The 23,541-nt window shown below is 44.6% G+C and overlaps 1 protein-coding gene across 2 annotated transcripts in view; it reads right to left on the bottom strand.

Annotated features, from left to right (window-relative positions):
- Positions 1-998: 998 nt before the first annotated feature.
- LOC119399638 (eukaryotic translation initiation factor 3 subunit L) overlaps positions 999-23,541 on the bottom strand; it is a 34,611-nt gene continuing 12,068 nt past the window's right edge. For both annotated transcript variants that reach the window (XM_037666450.2, XM_037666451.2), the window contains exons 9-19: positions 22,608-22,698; positions 21,902-22,056; positions 17,151-17,321; positions 13,736-13,869; positions 12,382-12,499; positions 11,339-11,412; positions 8,939-9,002; positions 7,418-7,459; positions 6,537-6,629; positions 4,040-4,120; positions 999-1,112 (exon numbers count right to left, since the gene is read on the bottom strand). In XM_037666450.2, the coding sequence (XP_037522378.1) occupies positions 1,080-1,112; positions 4,040-4,120; positions 6,537-6,629; positions 7,418-7,459; positions 8,939-9,002; positions 11,339-11,412; positions 12,382-12,499; positions 13,736-13,869; positions 17,151-17,321; positions 21,902-22,056; positions 22,608-22,698 (1,056 nt within the window). In that variant the 3' untranslated portion in view covers positions 999-1,079. The remainder of the gene's footprint in view (positions 1,113-4,039; positions 4,121-6,536; positions 6,630-7,417; positions 7,460-8,938; positions 9,003-11,338; positions 11,413-12,381; positions 12,500-13,735; positions 13,870-17,150; positions 17,322-21,901; positions 22,057-22,607; positions 22,699-23,541) is intronic.

Raw genomic sequence — 23,541 nt, 5'->3', positions numbered from 1 at the left:
GGTTAGTTCTTGTGCATTCACAAACGAGCTGACAAAACTTCAGTGCATTTGGTCAAGCACTTACCTTATAATTGAATATTTCGTAAACATGCGAGCTGCCGGAGAGTCAGGCAACAGTGGCGCACTCGCGAGCCGTGACTTAACATGCTGCTAGCTGTGCGAGCATCTGTACTTCAGCAAATGATTTTGTTCCGTGGTCAGCTGTGTATACACTAGAGCTATTTAAGCTTTCTTTAACTTGGCATTAAAATGGAACAATTAGCAGCGGCTGAAACTTTGACGGAAGAGTACTGCTGCGCTCCATGCAGCACATGGCGTTACACGCGCCATGACAAATGATGCTCGCCAGCTGTCGGCGGGGTTTATAGCCGGCACTTCTATGGCTCATTTTGCACTGAAATAATTTTGTACAGTCCATTTTTCAGGAATGTATAGGGACAATAGACCCTCTACTTATATTTTTCACTGAAAACAACAAACTGTTGAGTGGTCGTTCCATGGCCCCTTCGAGAACACCTGAAGGATTTTAAAGGTAGTGATTTATGCTACAGCAGTTATGTCCTGCCTAGCCATATGTGCTGACAAAACCTGAAAAACTGGCACAACTTAGTGGACTGTAGCCAGTAAATGGGGCTTACCCAATTTCTGTGTCACATACCCATTCTAGATGATAGTTTCTGCGCACTCACGGGTCGCCACATTTTCCCACCTCCTAGCTATTATATACAGCTTTACTACGAAAGATATTTTTGATACCAAAACTGAGAAAAACGCCGCCACTGCTCTCTACTGGTGTGACATATATGACCTCCAAGAAATGAGACCTTGAACACTTGGTGCCCATGAATCGTCGTTTTGGCCCGGATGTTTAGCACTGCTCTGAAGGTTATGAATTAACATTTTATCAGCGTAAGTTGATATAGTATATCGGCCCTTTTCAACAAAGTAAAATTTTGTGCATGGCAGCCACACAGTGCTGTGAGAACAAATGAAAACAAATGTGGATGCAACCTGCGCTTTTTTTGCATTTATTATCGAAACAGTCTTCAATTCCACGTGGCAGTGCTGTGGGCACTCGTTCACATCTGCAGACCACTCAAAGTCCGGTACAACTGGAACAGAGAAACGGAAGAACGTCATTGTTTTTCATAAACACCAGTGAAGGCCCACCATGCATGCTTGCCAGCGAAGGCAAGCATGCTTATTTTATGCAACGAAATCGAGTAATTCACGCATTGTAATTTCAATCTTTGTGGCCTTGAAACTAAAACATTTAATCATACCACAACATAATTTAAAAAGATTTGAATCAATGCAACTAATACTAGCACCTTTCTTCAGCAGAATACACTCAAACCTCATTACAGTAGAACCCCGCTGAAACATTTTTGAAGGGACCGTAGGAAATAAACGTAAGAGACGGGAAACGTAAGAGCCGAAAAACAGGAAAAACGGCAAAATATTTAGTGGTACAGAATTTTATTTCAATTCTTACGAGCAGCACGAAAATTGGCGCGCTCAGCCGCGATCTAGTCGATGGATAGAAACGCGGAGCTTAGGACGGCCTCATCCACAGAAATGTAATCAACGTATGTGATTTTTTTAACACCAACAGCTGTAGGCATGAAAGAACTAAGCACATGCAATCACGACCGGCGCGGCGAGTCCGACCGCGAACCGCACGCACGACCGTGCGAGCTCCAACCAGCTCGAACTCCTCCCGCTCTCCGACAAATAACGATGATGATGAGTCTACGCCGACGCGATGGCAGAAGTGAATGCCAATCTCGAAGGCCTTGCTTTCGCAAGCAATTACGTCATACACGCCATGTTTGTGCAATACAAATCTCAAAGGCGATGCTTTTGTCAATAGTAAATGCCAATCTCAAAGGCCTTGCTTTCGCGGGCAGTTACGTCATAGACGCCATCTTTGCAATTTGAATCTCGAAGGCCATGCTTTTGTTTGCATCAATTGAAAGATTCTGTTGCTTGCGCCTCTCATGCGGCTAATATTACGGTCAAACGAGGCCAAGCTGCGTGAAAATGCACCATGGCGGCTCTCTTTGGTAGTCACTCGGTCGGCTCCGAGCGCACTTCGCAACGTATCATACGGGAACGGTCCGACAGTTACGACGTAACAGCGGGGTTCCCAATACATTGTATCCTATGGGAGCTATGCCGGGACCGGCGGAAAACGACGTAACAGCCGGGAAAACGCAGCAGTGAGGAACGTAACAGCGGGGTTCTACTGTATAACAGTCACATCTGCCACGAAAATAACTTCCTTATATCCGAAAATTCGTTATAAACGTTTATCTGTAACACTGTAGCTATGACAAGACTATTCTTCATTTACTTCGTTATAACAGATAATTCATTATATCTGTGTTCATTATATCGAGGTTTGAGTGTACATTGAACAGCTGCAACCTCGATGCATTTGACCTCTGTCAAAATTTGGATTGCAACTACAAAATGCATACCTGCATGGTGAGGAATGTGTGCAAGTTAATGTCACACAACTTTCAGTGTCTGCATACACATTAAATATACGGGCCATTTGTGACTAACCAATTACAGGTATAGTTGCGCGTTCATTTATTCACAATTTCTCTCTGTATTTATATAACATACAGTGTCTTATACACTACAGAAGTTCCTCAAACACTTAGGGCACTTGATTATTATGAAGTCGTGCAGCTTTTGTGGAACATTAACCCCTAACTAAACTGTGGTGTTTTACAGTGGGGGGATGCGAAATATAGTCGTGACCACCTTGTGTTTTTTAGCGTTCACCTAGGTTCTAAGCACACGGATATTTTTTGCATTTTGACGCTATTGAAACATGGCCATTGTGGCCAGGAATCAAACCTGCGTCGCCGCATTTGGCTGCAGAACATCATGGTCATCGAGCCACAGTGACAGATGCCAACAGAAATATAAACTGAGGACAGAGACCATGACCGTTCACACAAAGCTGTAAAATCGCGCAGCTCTAAGCTGCACCGTTTGAGCAAAGTAGCCTGGAGGTCAAACAATACAGATTTTGCTTAAGATCTACATATGTAAGAGAATTGCGATAGCTGCCAATTAAGTGTTCACTTGACCTCAGAGCTCAGGTTGATTATGTAGTGAAACTGCGACAGCTCCCTAGGGTTAAAGATCCGGAAAGCTAAAATGTCTGTCGCCAAGCCAGGCACTGTTCATAAAAAAGGACACAGTGCTAATTTCACGAGGCAACATTTGCGTTCGGATGCGAAGCTGACACGTTACCACAACGGTAACTCGTCAGTGCAACATGCTCAACGGATTTATTTACCACGGTTGTAACGCCAAGCATTCGTTGCAAAATGCCTGGATGACTTGACCGTGGATGCGGGTGCTGTAAGCCTTTTTGCAGACCGTGCAAGCCGTTAGGTCAACAAACATTCAACACAGACGCAAGTGTAACGTTGACTGCAATCACTAACAAGCTGAAAACAGACCTGCTCAATCAGGCAGGATGCTCGGTACAAGACTAAAAATAAAATTGAAAAAAAAAAATCCCCCCTAACAAGCATGTAAGGTATAAAATGCCAACTTTTCAGTTTCCTGTCTTCTGAAAAGAATGTGCTGTTTTGTACCTTACTGGTATGAATCGAGTACAAGTACAATCTAATGCCGGAGACCTTTAGTTGAGACTAATTTCGAATTTACACAACATTCTTTCACTTAATTTCATAGAAAAGTTAGCAGAACATTAATTTCTGAAATTTCGTTGTAAGGAGTATTCATGGCTTCAGCATGATCCAAGAAATCCAATAGGACTAACCACAGCAATCTGTGTACCCGGTAACAAGAACTGTGAGACTTTTAAACATTTACACCCGAATGAGTTTTTCTGGAAATGTTCTTCAAAGATGAAATGACCAAGTTCGTATTGTTGGATTTCTTGAATTGTACAGAAGCCATTGACACTACCCCGTTTAGTGACACGTCAGCAAGTGAGCCTGTTCTGCAGAAGTGATAAAGCCTCGGGTTCTGGATTGGCTTGGCGCACCTCCTCGAACTTGTGGTACTGGCGGATGTAGAAGTCACCATAGCGCCTGGCCACCTTGGTGTCAGCAATGTGTATCATGTCCTGCAAAGGAGACCGCAAATAGACGTGTTGTAACAATGTTAATCCGCTGCATTTAAACTATAAAACTAGTGGGGTCAGGGTAGTCTGGCATGAAAAATTTATTCAGGTGAACTGTTAAGAGTAGGCATGGGCGAATATTACAACGCTTCAAACGTTTGAATGAATAATTACAGTATTTGAGTTCACTCCAACACGAATTAGAATTACTCGAAATTTGGAAGCATTCTAAACAAGCAAATAGACGTATACGTTACTGCACGAAACACCCCTGAAAAGGTGGTTTCACTGCAACGTGGGGCTGCTATGCCGTGAAACTACCTATACAAGGGAAACCCGCACTGCCGCGAGGCCACACATCCAGGTTAAATGTGCATATTACCTGCACCAATTAGAATACTGTAATATTCATTCAAATATTCGAAATTCTCAAATATTCACCACTGCCTACGCTCGATAAGAAGATACATGACCACGCGTGCCCGTTCTTCCATTCTCGCATGTCCTCCAATATACTACACAGCCCCAGGTTCCTGCTCCGTCAGCGGGCACAATGGTGCCGTTTGGCACGGTCTTGCAGACTTTAAAGGAACTACGTCCCGCCTGCTTGTACAGGCGTTTGTTGGTCGCCGTACTAAGGCACCAGCCGTGAACAAAGCTCAGTGCCAACTCTCTGAGGCGACCTTCACTAAGGCAGTCTTCAAAGGCGGATCACCAGAACGGTGAGTCGCCAATGAGACGGAGCCAAAGGATTGATCTCCCACGAACGTAACTCCAAATGTGCAAGTTGACACATCTGGATGACTTGACCGTGGTGAATACGCTGGGTGCCGTTCCCAGACATGCAAGACACAACAGGATTTCGGTAGATGGAAATGAAACTAACCTTTAAAGGGACACTAAAAAGAAAAACGATGTTTCTTCTATTAGTGAACTACAATTTCACAATACCGGAAGCACCATCCGTACCCTGAGAAGAAACCTTTTAAGCACAAAGAAAATAAATAAAAATAAAAACGGAAGGTGGTGCCACCTTGAAGCTCCCACACCAGCACACCATGACGTCGTAGATATTGATAACATCTGTCGGGGCCTATGTAATTGTTTGTCGCCAAAAATCGTTTACATTGCATTCTAAGGGGCACAAAGTCTTAACATAGCAAGCTTCTGGACATTTCACTGAAACAACGTGTCCAAAATAAGCAAAAAGACTTTGAAACTCGTGATGTCATGTTGACGTTAGCATGATAAACTATCGGGGAAAAGTTCAAACACAAGACATTCACCTTCATTTCCTCTTCTAATAATTAACCTAAGATAGTGAAGTTACTAATGAACACAGAGTTCTGAAAGAATAATTTGTGTCTAAACTGATGTCATATTTCACTTTAGTGTCCCTTTAAACGAAACAATATTCTCTTAAATGGTTTAGCTTAGTTATACATTTGGGCAACGAAAAAAAAATTTTTTCTTAATCAACATTGAATTTTTGTACCTCTGTAAATGGAACCAGAAAAAAAAAATTTTCCCCCACGTGGGAGGCCTAGGCCAAGGAACTTAGGTAAATTGCTGGTTGATAATAAAGTTTATTCCTCCTCCTCCTCCTCCACAAAAGGGAGAATGTTGAATATTTTCATGACATTTGTTGTTTAATCTAGAATGCCACTCTTAATAAATGGTGACAAGACTCACTCTGCACAACTGTGTGTTAGGAGCAGTTACAGCTATGTCTTTAAAGTGAAGCTTTTATATATAAAACTTGGTGCCAGCAAGCATACAGATATGCAGCCCTCGAAGGTGTGCCGGTCACATGCATGCCTGCCAACCTACGGACTTCTGAAATCGGGAGACTCGCCGCGGCATGGTCACCCACGTGGTTAGCGCCTTCATCCATGTGGACCTTCATCCAAATGAACCTTCATCCACGTGCTTAGCAGCGCAACATTTTGGTCGCAACTGGCAACAACGACGGTCATAAATTCACAATCGGGCAACAATGAAATGTGACAAGTCATCTTGATAAAAGATCAGATTGCCATATCAGAAATGGCCAATCACCAACAAGCCCACGATCGAGAGAGCATCAATTATTGGAAAACGGTGCACACAAAACATGCCTGTGACCGGTGCACCTTTGAGGGCTTCATTTCTTTGCGCTTAAAGGCACCGGGTTTTTTTGCATGTGATGCCTAAATCTGAGAGTTATAAAAGGCTTTGCTCAAAAAAAGAATGCTTTTTCTCTTTATAGTGTCCCCTTACACCTTTTGCGCTGTACAAAATTCTAACGCAAGTTTGAACCATTCAACGCTTAGGCCGAGACACTCCCCTAAAATACACACTTTCAGCCAAGCACATCTACAATGCGAAACCTGAATATCTGGCAAAACTGTCAAAAAGCAACGAGTGTTCCCATACTCACCCTGTCAATGAAGAAGTCGACATCCGAGCCGGACTGGAATTCACCGTCCAAGCTGCTGGAGCCCTTGGTCCAGACGACGTTCTTCATTTTGTGCTGCAACGTACGTAGAACAAGCAAGGTGAAGCAATCAGATCAAAGACCAATGATAAAAGTTCAAGAACTCAAACACCAACTGTCACACGCCAAATGGTGCAAAGCCAGCTATACAAACCAGAACACAATTTTCTTGGAGTGATTGCCATTCTTGTTGTTACCGACTGTTCAGTTCGAAAGAACAGTACGGATCGTGCCTGTTTGCATCTATGCAATTCCACGCAGCTTACAATGCCCTAAGGCCTGCCTACATGAACAGTAGGCAGGCATGGAAGTAACAGCCAACTAATGCATGAAATTGTTGAATCCTATGAAATAAAATCTCACAAAGACCCGTACATCAGCTTCCTTTCTGTGCTGTTAACCGACAAGAAATTGCTTACCGATTTGCTAACCGTACCTGACCAGCAGTGGTTTTATTTTTTCGCTTTGCCTATCTTATCTTTTCCTTCCTTTGTCGCATTCCAAATTTTACCTACCTATATATCAATTAGTATTCTTTTGTGCAATAAACTCCAATTGTAAGTAGTGCCTTGTCCCGTTCATTTATGTGCGTCCTGTGTTTTTTCGCACTATACCCAAGAACGAATGACCAACTCGCCTAAGCTTGTACCTAGGTGAACAGTAAGTTGGCCTAGATGCAACCTTTTTTTCTTGAAAGAAGTAAGTGACAGTTGTTCTACAGTAAAAATTTGAAACATGGCAAACAGTGGACAAAGGAGTGCCATGTAATCTTTGAAAAATGCTTTTTTTTTAAATGTAAGCCTTATGGCTGCCGCCGCACTCACCTTGAAGCTGAGGAGGTGACAATGGAAGTTCCTGGTTTTTATCTGCACAGACAAGAAGGAGAAATCAGGCATTTTGTTTTTTAAGAATCCTTCAAAAGTCCAGTGCAGTTGGCAATACACTCAAACCTCGATATAACGAACTCGGATATAACGAATTATCGGTTATAACGAAGTAACTGAAGAATGGTCTTGTCATAGATACTGTGTTACAATTAAACATTTATAACGAATTTTCGAACGTAACGAAGTTATTTTCGTGGCAGATGTGACTGTTATAATGAGGTTTGAGTGTAGTACAGTCTTTGACTGACAATTTAAACACATGCCTAATTATTTGGATAGCTCAGTGGCACAGCCACTGGACCCATAGACTTCAAGTAACCAAGGGCAACCAAAATATCGAATGAGATATTTCTCAGCATGCGATAATCATGACTCCAGCTTCACAACCATGCGGTTTCCACAATCTTGAACAGGAATAATGATATTTTAGCTTTGATATGTCACTGGTGCCTTTTCAATGAATCTACCAAAGTAAAACAAAAAATCCGTAAACAGGGGGTGGGTGCTCGAGCCGACGTTTTGACAAGTGGACTTGTCTTCTTCGAGGCTGGAAGACAAGTCCACTTGTCGAAACGTCGGCTCGAGCACCCACCCCCTGTTTACGGATTTTTTTCATGGCAAGCTTCGATCTTCCACTTCCTGCCGTTTTTTGGATTACCAAAGTATACACAGTTGTTTAGACGTACACCTACTGCACCCAAGGCTCAAATTAAACCACGGTGCAAGAAACATTTAGGAGTTGAAACTCGCATTAGAAGAGGGGGTCTGCAGGCGAACAGATAAGGTCACAAAAATAGCATGCATGTGACGGAAGCACTTGAACTGGTGGCGCCTTGCAGTGAAGAGCCGCAACCACGGAGCAGATGGATAACTGGGAAATAAGGTGTTGGCTTTCTTTTTTTTAAAGACGATATTCTTTCTTGGGGAACTTAAACGCAGAAATTTTTGGTCTGTCTTTCTGTCTGTCTGTCACACGATTCAGCCACCCGCCCAAAGTTTAAGCACTTGCTGAACGCCCAGCCATCTTGAACTGGTAGCTGCGTACATACTTGTGAACATTGTCTATCAAAATGCAAATGTTACGCATATCTGAGGCACACCATCAATACATAAGCATCAGATGGTGTGTTCCTTTACTAGAAAATACATAGAAACTTAATTCTAAAGACCCTAGTGTTTCTTAGGCTGCGCTGAAAATGCAACGCTACGCACGAAAAAGCCCTCTGCCGACGAAAGCCTTCTGCACAAGCTCATGTTTCCCGACATATTGCCAGATGGCGTCCCTATCTCACGCAGTGCCTCCTCTAAAGTCTTTTGATGACATTTGCAGCGAAGCACACAGATACGCGGCCAATAGACCTCCAAATATTCAGACTCTTCTTGTGCTTCCCTTCAAGTCCTGGTTATTGGTTGGCAACTGTAGAAAAAAGGTTGTAGGAAGGTTCTACGCCAACTCACGTCACTGTCCTCGAGGAAGCTTGCCAGTTTTGAGACAGGCATTGTGGTGTACAGTTTCAGGAAGCTGAAGGGAAAAGGATAAAGATACACCAATTGTTCATTTAGGCTCAAAAACAAATGTAAAACACATGACTTGCACAACAAGGAATATCAAGAGGTTCCCCATTTGGGAACAGTGATAATGGACAGGATCACAGATAAGAAAGAAAAAAGGCACCATGAATAACGCTATGATGAGCTATCACGCCTTCATCCGAGCCCGTGAACTTATCAGTGGGACAGTGCAAGAGATGTTAGGAGACAATACAGAAGTACAAGTGTAATGAAGCACCTGCTAGTAAATAGTACAGTTGGACAACTTCTTCTACATAACCACTGTATCGCTCGCCACTTTCTTCCAATTTATAATAAGGAGGTACCCCTGCAGCCTAGAGCTTTGGGACCTCTTTCTGTAAATTTACGTTGCTGAGTAACATCTTCATGATTGAATGAATAAAATTCTTTTTCATTACATGTTACAATAAAACGTTACCATAATATGAGGGTCATACAAAATAAAGTTACACTTAATGATTAAGGGTTAAAAAATGTTGGCCGTTCCATTACAGCACCAGTCAAGACATGACTGATGCAAATTCTTTGGGATGACCACGGCAGAGGCCGCCCTTGCCAAAGCACCACCAGAACGGTGGGACGTCAACAGGACATGGCCAACAGCCTAATTTTCCACGACCGTAACTCCAAACGCCAAGAGCTGTAACGCCTGGATGACTAAATCGTGGTTTCTCCAGAGCTATACAGTAATACCTCGTTAACTCGAAGTAGTAAAAACCAGAAAAAATTTCGAGATAAGCAGATTTTCGAGATAAGCAAAGTTGGGCAAATTCCATTGAGAAGTTCAGTTCTATCTAGAAACGTTATCCCTACTGACCAGTTTCTTAACAGGAGCGCCAAACTGGCTCTTCGTAAAGGTTTTGAAGAAAAATAATGACATACCAGCGCTATTAACCAGCTGTGTTTTTCGGCACTGCCTTTTTATTTAGTGCAGAGATACCGACTAAGGCTGGTCTGCCTCTCAGTAACACTTGCACCTAGCAAAGCTTTCTCGAGTTGCTTAACACAGCGCATGTGCCGATCATCCGCGCCGCTGCACTCAAATTTATTTCGCATCAAGCGAAGCATGTTTCTTGTTTCGGCGGATGTCGTCACCCCTCGAGTAGCTGCGTCGACGCTGCCGCGATCACTGTGCGTGACGCCACGTTGTTTGGCTTAAGAAAATGGTCAAACCAGCCGATGTTGCAGGCTAGGTCAGTTTAGCCCACCGCTAAGTCCAGAGAATCGGCCTTATCTGTCGATGTGACTGGAAGGGGCTCCTCTCGCACGATGCCACACATTCAGCGCCGTTTTGACGTCCGGAAACTTCGAGCCTCGAATCCGTTTCTTTGATTAGGGCTACTTTTCTTTGCAGCATCAGTGACTTGCTTTGCTTTGGTGGCGTTATCCTCACCACATCGCACGACCGACCAAAAAATCCGCGCGACGTGCCTTGCGTAAATAAAATGCTGAAATCGCATCTCTGACGGTAAACAAAACGTGTACGACCCGAGCTATTTTGCAGGGCCTGCTTATGTGCACGTCTATAGCGTCACATGACAAGACACAGGGTTGCTCGACAAAGTTGGTATGCCGCTAGGTCCCGACTTTACTTTCGGGAACAGTGTCCACTTCGTCGTAAACGTGGCAGCCTCGCGCGAACCTTGTGAAACGTATGACATTTTGCCGCTAGTATTTTGTGAAACGGTTCGGCGGCGAAGTTTCAGTTCCATTATCAGTCGAGATTTCGAGATAACCGAAAGTGGGCACGGAAATACTTCGAGATAAAGGGCAATAAATACATTGCACCTATGGGAAATTGTTCGGTACCGCGCAAAACTTCGACTTAGCCGATTTTTCGAGATATGCGAGTTCGAGTTAACGAGGTATTACTGTAATTTCCACAGAGCAAAGCGGTACCAACTATGCAAAGTATGCAGAGGTTTCTCGTGCAGATTAGTAACTACAATTTTTATAATTACTAAATACGTAGTAGAAGATAATCAGGCCTTCCAGTGGTTAACGGCCACTCAGGAAAAGGAAACACATGCTACACCACCGGGTGCTTCAGGGCAAGAAATGCCTGGACTACAGCAACTGCCCTGACTGAACAGCATAACACTCATCCAATGGGATATTACGTAAGTGTTATGCCCCCACCTTCCCCGCTCCAACCTTCTTCACTGTTTCATGACTGCGGCCCGCTAGCTGAGGTAAGTTTGAGACCCCTGCTATAGACTGATAGGAAGAACAAAGATGTACCACAGGTTAAGCCATATCTGCCCAATGTAGGAACTGATGGCTCACCTCCTGATGGTAGGAATCATGAGCTGCCCCTCAACCTCGCTGAGGAAGACATTGAGCTGTTGCTGAAGAGGCTCCTGCAAAGAAAGTGACAGCGTCACTTGATGCATCTACTGCCAACATGCTGGTCACACTCGGCTTGAACGCGACACCAACATATTCAATCCACAAGCCAACAATGCGACACTTCCCAGCTTCGTGGTGAGCAATTTCAGTCACACACAGTTCGTCTGCCATTAAAGAAAAGTCATAACAGGAACAGTCATTCCCAGAAACTAGATAATGATTCAACACCCATCACTAAGTGCTCTGCTGGATGAGAGACTAGTGACTTTTCTTTAACTGTTCCAGACTATTAAGAATGCCTCAGGCTCGGTTTCTTTAGAGTGACTGTTGATGAGTGCAACTTGTTGGTCCAGTCTTCAGCAGCCCGTGAAGACAAACTGAAGAGACTGACTACTGCTGTGTGCACAGAGTTTGACAACCATTGTGTCAGCATGGCAAACACCCACTCAAGAGTGATCGTACTATGCACCCAAGCAGAAACCTATGGTACATTCAACTGGCTCAAACAACACTCCCGATTTGCAGTTTTTTTTCGCATATAGAGCACCCTCAGGAATGTCTGGTGTCTTGAAGAGCAAGTAGAGGCACCATATGGCCAAAATCTACCCTGATTTCTATCGCACTTTCAGCACTCTACAAAAAATTGCACTGCTCTGGACAAACACATCAAATGTACCCTGAGCACTCAATTTCAGCCAGCCCAATGCAATGTCCACTGCTAGGGTGCTTAACAGCAGCAAGCTGAACGCGGTGCCAGTTGAAAGTAACATACAACTGCGAAGAACTTTGCGAACGCCGAGAATAGCCTCAATGCTATAACGCGAAGGTTATGCTTAAATTAAAAAAAATAAAAGCAATAAGTAGCACACGACAGACGTAAGTTCTAAGCAAGTGTCTCCCAAGTGTACGATACGACTGCAGCTGCAACACAAGCGCGAACTATTGCGAGAATAGTTGCGTGCAGGAGTGCCAGAACTGACCTTGGCATAGTTTCTCGTCTCCTTGTTCTCGAGTGTTGCCGCATTGAGGGGTGGCGGCACAGGGTTCAGGAACTTGGGGCAGGCCACGCTGAAGATCTCGGCAAACACGGCCTTGTCCCTGCATTCAATTTATGTGGAAGGAAGTAATTTAATAGTGGCAGGATTTGAATAGCAATAGGGCGCAAGTTATAAGCCGTAAACTATACTGCATTTTTTCGCATATAACCCGCACCAAAAATTGAAAAAAATCGCCTGAAAAGTGGGGGTGCGGGTTATCTGCGAATAATCCGGAAGCAGAGGTCGGCTTCACGGCAATGCATGGCCTGCCGTGCAGTCCGCATCCCCATCGGCATCGTCTGGTGCAAAGCCAATAAAAGCCAACACAGGCCATAGACAGATCCCCTCCGTAGCGTGTTCACTTTTTGCGTGCTTTGTTCGATTTGGTCAACAGCGTCACAACAGCGATTTGACAGCGTCTGTCTCCGAGTCAGGTGTGGCCAGTTTGTACCGTTGGTCAGCCTTGTCTGGTGAGGCACCATGAGTGGGTCTCGGCGGCAATCTTTCACCGCGAAAGAAAAATTGAGATTATAGCTGCTGCGGAAGAAACGCGCCGCTGTCGCAGCAGCTACAGCGGCGAGTCGGGCGATAATTGAAGGAATGGGAATCGGCGCCGTCAACGTTGCGGCGATCACTTTGAAATAAAGTTCTTTTGTAAACGAGATTGTGACTGTGCAGTTGTGACTTCCCTAAACAGTTTTTTTAAAGCTAAGCATGCGGGTTATACGCGAGGATTTTTTTTCTTTTTTCGGGGAGTTCAAAGTTAGGGGTGCGGGTTATACGCGAAGGCGGGTTATATGCGAGAAAATACGGTATTACATTTTAAAATATGCTACACCTAGTGCATATAAGCCTGCATAACGCGCTTTTCAACTTAAAAAATAATTAATTGAGGTGCAGATACATACATTTAAACATAATTTAAACATACATTAAACATACAAATGTTTAAACATTTAAACATACATTTAATTGAAGTGCAGGTACGTACATTTAACCTTGAAGTGCGGCTAAATGTCCGCATCACCTGGACTTCCCCTGGATGAGTTGTTTCATGAGATAGCAGCCCCGCGCTGCAGCAAAACCACCTTTTCAGGCTGGTTACATGTGGTCAAATATACGTACATCTATTCGTTAATTTCAAATACTTTGAAATTTTGAATAATTTGAATTCGTGTTGAAGCGAATTCAAATACTGCAATATTCGTTCGAACAGTCAAAGCGCTCGAATATTCGCCCGACCCTACTAGAAAGGGCAGTGCTAAAGACTGGATGTTGTGTGTGTTACTCCACTCACCCCCGCTGCATCTTGTTCATCTGCTCGCCGTGCTTGTCCTTCAGGTGAGACAGGATGCTCTCGTCGATGCGTTGCGGGTGCAGCGTCAAACAGATGGCCAACAGGGCATACATTTTGTCCGTCTGCTTGTTGATCTGCACAGGGGGACACAAAAACAAGTCAACCGACATTCCGGCCCGCGGAGGCACACGTTATTGCCCCTTCTCCCATCTAAACAACCGGTTTGCTCGTCGTTGAAGTCAACTTTGAGTAAAGCTGGAATTTTGCAGCACGTAATGTTTGAAACCATGTTTCGTTGATGCTGCGCTTGGCAGTCTCTTAAGGGGGGACATGGTTTTTAGAGATAACATAGGTTATTTCTTGGCCAAATTAGATGAAACTGCACTGCTTTGTTCAGTTTTTTTAGCTTTATTTAACTATCCAGTTATATTTTACACAGGTCAATTATTTTCAGAGATAATTAGTAATCTCATTTTATTGTTTGCTGAAACAATAAAAAATTATCTATGCAACATAACATCATTATAAACCCATATATAGATACCAGAAAGCCTAAGGAGAGCAACGCTGCAAGCTGATTGGAAATCGAACAACTACTTCTCAATTTACAGCACTAATGAGTTCATGGCCTACACCTAGCCAAAAACAAGAAAATTTTAAACTAATATAAAAAAAAATTGGAATTGCAGATTGAAAATCTGCTTGCAGCATTGCTTTTTATGCACATTTAGCTAGGTTGTGCAAAAAGAATTGTAGCTCTAGCTGTCCTAGGTCGGCTTTTACAGAAGAAGCAAACAAGGGAAGTGGCCAAAATCCATGTTTTGAGAAAATGAGCAAAAAAGGTTAAAACTTCATTTAGCATTACAGAATGAAAAATATCAAAGGCACACATACTTTTAGTGATTAATATGCACCAGGCATATAATCAGACTGATTGTTAGCATGAGCATGCCTTTTTCTTTCAAGTTCTGCTGCAAGTTTCAAGTTCTGCTGCAACGAGGCCGCTTATCAGTTCAATGACGATACCGACGCCAATATGCGACGAGTGTCCACGCGTCATCCACGATCCGTCGTATGACACGGCGATGTTTCCCGGGTTGTCCACGTTGAGTTCCGCGTAGATGTCGCGAACCGAACTCGCGCACTCACTCATGAGTTTCGAGGCAGCAAGAGTAGCGGCAGGTGTTAGCTTCTTCTTCGCGTACGCCTGCCACGTTTTCGTGTGGAGGCCGCGACGCGATATGTTCATCATTGCAAATATGTCGTTAAAAGCAGTCTGCCTGTTGCCAGTAGCCTGCATTGGGCAGGTGGCGAGCACGTTTACTGTGAATGGATTTGTTTTCTGCTGTCCGTCGACGCGCGGCGAACTCCACTTTGACGACCCGTCACCGCAGTTCACACACTAGCTCAAGCTTGACGGCAAGGCCGTATTCCCGCTCGCCTCTCCTGATCTCGGTGTCTCCGTTGTAAATCTTGCACTTTAAATGCAATATTATCAAAGCATTTACCGCCTCCAAGTCCAGGATGGTGAAGGTCGTTTTATCAGATGGGGGACCCGCGGCGTCCGCGCGTTTAGCGATAAGGCTGCGCTTCCGTTCCGTCGCCGCAACAGATGAAATCTCTTGCAGCTTCACTTCTGCCTTCTTCTTCTAGTCTTCTATCTGTTGGGGCTGCAGAATTTGTGTGTCGTGACGCACACGGCCGCTTTCCGCGACGTTGTCGGCAACTGACGGGCTCATAGGACTAGTGTCCGTTAGGCCTACCGCGCTGGCGTCGACAGCCACTGCGAGTTCGTCATCCTCGTTGTTCTGGGTCGTTGCGGGGCGCTTCCTGAAGTTTTCGGCTAGCGATCGCCTCACCCGCTTTCCGAATTTGTGTTTGGTGCGGAACTTCTTGATGACAGGACCCATAGCTGTAGGCAGTCGACAACACCAGGACAAAATGGCGCACGCTCACGCGCGTCTCGGCGGTGAAGCAGACGCCGGAAACGCCGCTTGGCGAATCGGATGCCTAGATTTTGTCACGTGCCCCAAGCAGCCAATAGAATCGCGCGCTTGTACTTCTCGATGACGCGTTTTTGCTAGAAAACCAATGAGCAAGGCGAGCCAGCGGTGGCGGGAAATTGAAGATGAAAAACGGCTCTTTCAAACGAGATCAAGATGGCCACGATAGCCCGTGTGTACCGGCAACGGTTCGGCGCGGAAAGAGCGCGATTTTAGCGTCAATTTGCGCTCAGACAAACCTCATATTGGTGTTACAGATTGATTTTACGGCGGAAATAATGAAAATAGAAGCTACAAACTTAGCAGACTTGTGCAAAAATAGATATAGATTCCGAAAATGTCAGCTTCAAAAAGTCGATTTTTTCGCGATTTTTGGCCTTCTAAGACCCGTGTCCCCCCTTAATAAGACTTGGATTTCAAATTTTCGTAAAATAGGTTGACCTACAATTGTGTAAATACAGTACACTCAAACCTCATTATAACAAAGTCGCATCTGCCGCGAAAATAACTTCGTTATATCCGAAAATTCGTTATAAACGTTTATTTGTAACACTGTGGCTATGACAAGACTATTCTTCTTTTACTTCGTTATAACCGATAATTCGTTATATCCGTGTTCGTTATAACAAGGTTTGAGTGTACATGGAAAATAGCTTACTGAGCTATCCACAAAAGAAACTTCACCTCAGCATGTGAAAAACTGTACCATGGGTTTTTCATTAAATTTTTCATGTTTAAAGGTATGAGGATCAGCAGATCAAAATTAATGTAAATGTACTATTAGGAACTGTGGAAATAACAGGCAAGAGACCTCGTGTGTTTTGTTTATGCCATCATGGTGAGTACAACGTGATCATACACAACAGCTCCCTGGCCCAGTGACTGCCACCAACAACTATCGAGTGCGTGCCATGAAATTGACCCATGGCTTCACACAGTGCTAAATGACTCATTCTCAGTATTGTCTTGAAGGGTTTGCACTAACCTTTGCAACAGGTAACCAAGAAGTGGCTCCAAGCTACAGACGTTCACGCCGGCTAATGTAACCTTCTGTCGCCACACCAAAATGTTTCACAGTTCTGATGCCGTTCACGTGTGCTCACTCCGCACATCACCTAGTAAAAATCGTGCACATCTGTTTGGTTCCGGCACAGTTGATTGGTTCACTAGCTTTGCGATTGCAGTTGGGCAACTGAAAAATTCAGCAGAGCGCGAATGAGCCAAAGCATTCGCTCTTTGACCCAAATGGGCATCTGTGATTGCTTGGTAGCACAACCAGTGCAAGTCGCCGGTATAAATGAGCCTGAACAGTCTCAACCTTGCGTAAATATAACCAGACAAATTACAGCTTGTAGGTGTAGACTGCAAGAAGGACACAACAGATCTACTTGGGGTGTGACAAGCGTACGCACCTGGTCACCCTGGTACGTGCGCGTCGGGAAGAGATGCTTGGTGCGCTGGATGTAGACCAGGATGTTGGAGAAGGTGCGGATGGAGTCTGCGTAGCGCCGCATCATCAAATACGCAAAGCCTACGTAGTAGTACGTCGTGATCTGGCAAGCCGGAACCCGAGAGTACAGGCTCTGCAAGACAAATAAGCACAAGGTTTGCAGCAGTTGCGGAAAGAGAAGCGAGACTAAGGGGCAACACTTTGAGAACAGTTTCAGCTAATGAATGAATGAATGAATGAATGAATGAACAGATTTTATTTCTGAAAACATACAAAAATAAAAATTTTCTAAATGTTTTCAGAAATAAAATCTGTTCATTCATTCATTCACTTTAGATAATATGCATGTGTTCCAGCGTAATTGTTTTAGCAGCGTACAGAGAAGAAAACGTGAATGGTAACGCTTGTTGTAGCATCTAATGGCACTTTGTTCAACCTGGAACGTACCGTACTCAAGCTTCCTTCTACCATGTGACACTTTTGTCATAAATCAAAGTACAGCACGTATGAGGATGCTACATATTGCTATGCATCCTTATTTCTTTATTTTGATGTATTCATGTTTCACCCACAAAAACTGTTATCACTGCTCAGCGCAAGCTACGTAGCAATGTTCGGGAAGCTTCACAATCATTGTTCTGTTAAAGGGGTACTGACACAAAATTTCGCGGCTGAGATAGCCTGCGGGATCGATTCCCGTGTACGTGCGTGTACCATCTGCAAAATATCGACAGCGAATAAAGCTTGGAAGGTATTTTATATGAATTTTGAAGTTCGCGAGCGCGATCCAGCATTATAGGCCGCACCTGGTGCATTGACACCCTCGGAGGTGACCCGAGGTGAGCCCCCTACTTCCCCTACGTAACCGTTGCAGCCGGTACAAGTTATGATGATGTCGTAGCCGCCATTTCTGTTTTGACGCGCTTCCCAACGAATCGCTTCTCGCCAGCGGGTCAAACCTGAAGTGATTCACCACGTCGAAAATTTCTTCCATCCCCGCCGCAAGAAAATCGTCGCCATCAGACGACGATGAGCCCGACGACGACAGATCGCGCGGAAATGCGTCACTGTTCTGTGTGCTCACGTGACCGAGCGTTTCACTCGCTAGGTGGTGATAGGTGCACCTGGCGGCTTGTCGTTTTTGGAGCTCTGTCAAACCGAAACTGAGGCTGTGTCAGTAATGAGGAGCTTGTAATTAATTATCTGTCGCGCGCTGCAGCACACGATGTGCCGTGTTATGACTAACAGGCCCCCAGCAACACATTGCAGCAAAAAAACGCGGGGCGAAAATTTTTGTGTCAGGACTCCTTTAAGACTACACGCAGGACAAGCGTAGACAAGTTTATTCGGGAGCTTACGTGAGCACCAGCGATAACACTAGAAGGTTTGGTCACTGATGCATAATAAAGATGAGCCTAGCTTGCACTAGTGGTGCAAGGCTAAAGACACAGTGGAGCTGATCGGCACCTAGCTGGTCCTGGTGTTTTCGAGGTTATGCAAGGTTATGCCATGTGTAGTTGGCCCTGACGTGACGTGACTAGTGCCACTATTCAGGTGAATAGCGACATGACACTTTTTTGTCAAGTGACTCTGGTCACTTGACACCAGTCACATGACAATTGGTTGTCATATGACACTAGCGTCACCAGATTCTTGTGATAGTCACGTGACAGTAGTCCCGTGACTCTTTATAACGAAGTAAATGAAGAATAGTCTTGTCATAGCTACAGTGTTACAAATAAACATTTGTAACGAATTTTCGGATATAACGAAGTTATTTTTGTGGAAGATGTGACTTTGTTATAATGAGGTTTGAGTGTAGTGTCAAATGACTATACTCGGCGACAACTTATCTTGACAGTGGAGCGAAGGCTACGGAGGCGGGGCTTCCGCACATTCGTGTTGCTCCGCAAGTAGTGCGGCAGCTTGCGGCTGATTTCTGTTTTGCTCGCTTTCAGTTTAGAAAAACATATACAAGAAAAATGCGAACAGGGTGACATTTAGATTGTTCAGTGTACATTTTCGTGTCGTAATACGAGTATATTTTTCTTGGAGAGCTAAAGAGCACGTTTGCGGCCGCACACTGGCCAACTACGTCACGGACGCCATGTTTACTTTGGAAAACGGGCGTGCTGAAAAGGTGGTGCTGTCTAAGAAATGGAAAGAAAAGGAAAGGATTCTTGCAAAGTGAACAATAACTGTATTTTACCTACGACTTCCCGCAACTGTTTGAGTCTCATAATAAATAAAGCAGCATTTATTTCAGCAAGGCAAATCAGATAATTATCAGTAAACTAAAGTACTATTTTCTGGCGCGGCAGCAGGCATGCGCTTTGGTTCTGTAGCTTCCACAGTGCTGTCAAGAAAAGTTGTCGCCGAGTATAGTCAAGTGCAAAATGTCACGTGACTAGGTGTCACATGACTAGTCAAGTGAAAAATGTCACGTGACTAGGACTCGCGGAGCAGGTGAAGCGCAGCTGTGGCACACACGGTTGCTGGGCAACACGAGGCACTCCGAGGTGGTTTTCTGCAGACACCAAAATTTTTACAACCAGCTTCAACAGCTTCGCTGTTAAAAGACGATATGTTCCGCCAATGATTAGATTATCGACGTCCAACGACTGTGATCATCGCCATTAGTGTATAGAGTACATTGCTTGTACTTTGAGCTACTTAGTTTTCTGGGCACAGGTTCACCCAATGAAGAGTTTCGTCTCAACAAGCATGACTGCCGCCTTCTTCACCGTCACTGCCATGTGACAATACAGTAGACTCTCATTAAATGGAACCTGGAGGGAACAGGAAAATATGTTCTGTTTAACAGGAGTTCCATTTACCGAGAGACGAACAAGGGTGCAGAATTCAGGTATGAAACCAATCATATCAGAGGCAGTGGTTCCATTTAAGCAGCAGTTCTGTTTAACAGATTTCCGTTTACTAAGAGTCCACTGCATACTCTATTGCATCCTGCTATGCTCGTCTCCTCAGCACAATGCTGGCATCTGCTGATGAGGTTTGGCTCCCCTACATGACATTGGTGAGAGCAGAAGCTTAGCGACGCAGCTATGTATGGTGAGAGTCTGTGCGAACGCCCGGCTACAAGCACCACCTGACGGCAGCACAGAACACACACACCATACCACACATGAATACTAAAACAGCATTAATATGCTAGCCTGTACACTAACAGCTGTTAAGCTTTGCTGGCTGCTGCTGCTGCAGAAGTGGAATTTTCAAACTTGCAACTCTGGTAGATGAGCGAAAAGCTGATAATTTGCATGTTTACGTGGGAAGCAGCGCAAATTAGACAAGGCACGAAAAGGAACGTAGAAAGACAGGACGACCGCTGCACTCGCAACTAGTTTATTTCGAAGAAAACATAGTTAATATACATACATGCAGGTGTACCACGTGTGGCCATGACTTACATATTACAACGGTTTTTTTCAATGATTTTCCAAAAAAGACACTTCGCTATCACTCAGAACTACGGATGGCTGGCTGATGCAGTCATTTTTTCTTTTTGTGATATGGAAAGCTTCGATCACTTCCCTGGTTAGCTGATCCTTGTGATTGGAAAGTATTATCGTTTCAGAGAACAGCGGCTTGCAACCACAATCCAAGCAATGCCGTCTAATGTGAGAATACGCATTATTTTTTAGTGATCTCTTGTGTTCAGACAGCCTTGTGTTAACGCAACGGCCAGTCTGACCGATGTACATCTTTCTACATGACAAAGGCAAACAATAAACTACTGCAGTCTTACACTCTACAAACGGAGAAGCATGTTTAATGTTGCACTGAAAACGATCCTTTTTTGTCGACAATTTTCTATCAATTTCAGTGCAACATTAAACATGCTTCTCCGTTTGTAGAGTGTAAGACTGCAGTAGTTTATTGTTTGCCTTTGTCATGTAGAAAGATGTACATCGGTCAGACTGGCCGTTGCGTTAACACAAGGCTGTCTGAACACAAGAGATCACTAAAAAATAATGCGTATTCTCACATTAGACGGCATTGCTTGGATTGTGGTTGCAAGCCGCTGTTCTCTGAAACGATAATACTTTCCAATCACAAGGATCAGCTAACCAGGGAAGTGATCGAAGCTTTCCATATCACAAAAAGAAAAAATGACTGCATCAGCCAGCCATCCGTAGTTCTGAGTGATAGCGAAGTGTCTTTTTTGGAAAATCATTGAAAAAAACCGTTGTAATATGTAAGTCATGGCCACACGTGGTACACCTGCATGTATGTATATTAACTATGTTTTCTTCGAAATAAACTAGTTGCGAGTGCAGCGGTCGTCCTGTCTTTCTACGTTCCTTTTCGTGCCTTGTCTAATTTGCGCTGCTTCCCACGTAAACATGAACTATCACCAACTCGCCCAATTTTCAACTTTACTGATAATTTGCAGCTGCAGCCACAACCAAAAGCGCATTCAAGCATGCACTCCTTGAAAGGACGATGGTGTAAACACAGACGCATTGTCCTTCTCTCTAACAATTAAAATATCCAGTTCACTTTCTAGATGAACCCACAAAGTTGCCTCGCTTTGCCACATTGAAGAATGCATGCAAGTACTGCACAGACAACCCTTGGAATAACCACGTGCTCCAGAGGCACTGCCTGGATTATGTACCAATGCAGCTTAACTGTGAATTGAGTAGGCCTTAAATTAAGCATTGGGTACTTGGAGGGCAAACAGTTGGCTACCTTCTTGTTGAGTTCGAGGTTCTCGAGCACCTTGACGGCCTGGTAGTAGTCGCCGAGCAGTGAGTGCAGACGAAGTAGCCCCACCAGGCTGAAGTAGCCCAGCATCTTGTAGAGCGGGTGCTGGCCAAACTCCCCGGCCACACTGTCGGGGTCCCCTGCACGGAGGGTAGCCGCAAGGTTTTGAGGTTAAATTGAGTATAACCCAACAGCATCAGTGGCTACCAAATCTCATTAAATCCCGGTTGTCATCATGCTCCCTGAGTGGGAAATCAAGGCTAAGCAGAGTACTAATGTCGCTGCGTCAATGCTAAGTGAATTTTGGAATGTCATGATCATTCGCTGCGGCTCGTTCACGCAGACAAATGATCACGTTTATGATAATCAGATTGGGAGATGTGGCAAACTTATTGCATTCAAGAGTGCAACAGGCATGTCATGCCATTTTTATAATGAGCTCCTCATTCACCTTAGAACCTAAGACCTGAAGGATACGTCAGGACCAAATCTCATGTATATCTGATACCTTCAAAATTTATGGCTTTCTTGGTCTTTCGTGTCAGATTAACTGTTCTGCTATGGCATCGCAGCAAAGGGTCTTAAAATATGAGGGTCGTATGCTTCATGCAGTATATGGCGATGAAAGTGTGCAATACAGCCAGGTGGCAAAGAGAAACACAGCGCGAGAAACGGCGATGGAGCATCTCACCTCCCTGGGTGTACACCTCCAGCTGGAGGTTGATGTTGGACTTGTCGACGAGAGAGTGGAGCACATTGAGGACGCTGTGGACGTTCCAGATCTGAAACACCAAGCGTCTTTCTTGGAAGAGGGCAGCTTCCGGGGTTTACGTGCTCCTTCTACAGTAGAACCCCGCTGATACGTTTTTGAAGGGACCGTAGGAAATAAACGTAAGAGACAGGAAACGTAAGAGCCGAAAAACAGGAAAAACGCCAAAATATTTAGTGGTACAGAATTTTATTTCAGTGCTTACGAGCAGCACGAAAATTGGCGCGCTCAGCCGCGATCTAGTCGATGAATAGAAACGCGGAGCTGGGGACGGCCTCATCCACAGAAATGTAATCAACGTATGTGATTTTTTTAACACCAGCAGCTGTAGGTATGAAAGAACTAAGCACACGCAATCGCGACCAGCGCGGCGAGTCCGACCACGAACCGCGCACACGACCATGCGAGCTCCAACCAGCTCGAACTCCTCCCGTCCTCCGACAAATAACGATGATGATGAGTCTACGCCAACGCGATGGCAGACGTGAATGCCAATCTCGAAGGCCTTGCTTTCGCAAGCAATTACGTCATAGACGCCATGTTTGTGCAATACAAATCTCAAAGGCTATGCTTTTGTCAATAGTAAATGCCAATCTCGAAGGCCTTGCTTTCGCGAGCAACTACGTCATAGACGCCATCTTTGCAATATGAATCTCGAAGGCCACGCTTTTGTGTGCATCAATTGAAGGATCTTGTTGCTTGCGCCTCTCATGCGGCTAATATTACGGTCAAACCAGGCCAAGCTGCGTGAAAATGCACCATGGCCGCTCTCTTCGGTAGGCACTCGGTCGGCTCCGAGCGCACTTCGCGACGTATCATACGGGAACGGTCCGACAGTTACGACGTAACAGCGGGG

This window comes from Rhipicephalus sanguineus, chromosome 7 (assembly GCF_013339695.2).
Source record: "Rhipicephalus sanguineus isolate Rsan-2018 chromosome 7, BIME_Rsan_1.4, whole genome shotgun sequence".
Taxonomy (NCBI): Eukaryota; Metazoa; Arthropoda; class Arachnida; order Ixodida; family Ixodidae; genus Rhipicephalus; species Rhipicephalus sanguineus.
Note: the sequence above shows the minus strand (reverse complement) of the source record. Positions and strands in the feature narration are given on the sequence as shown.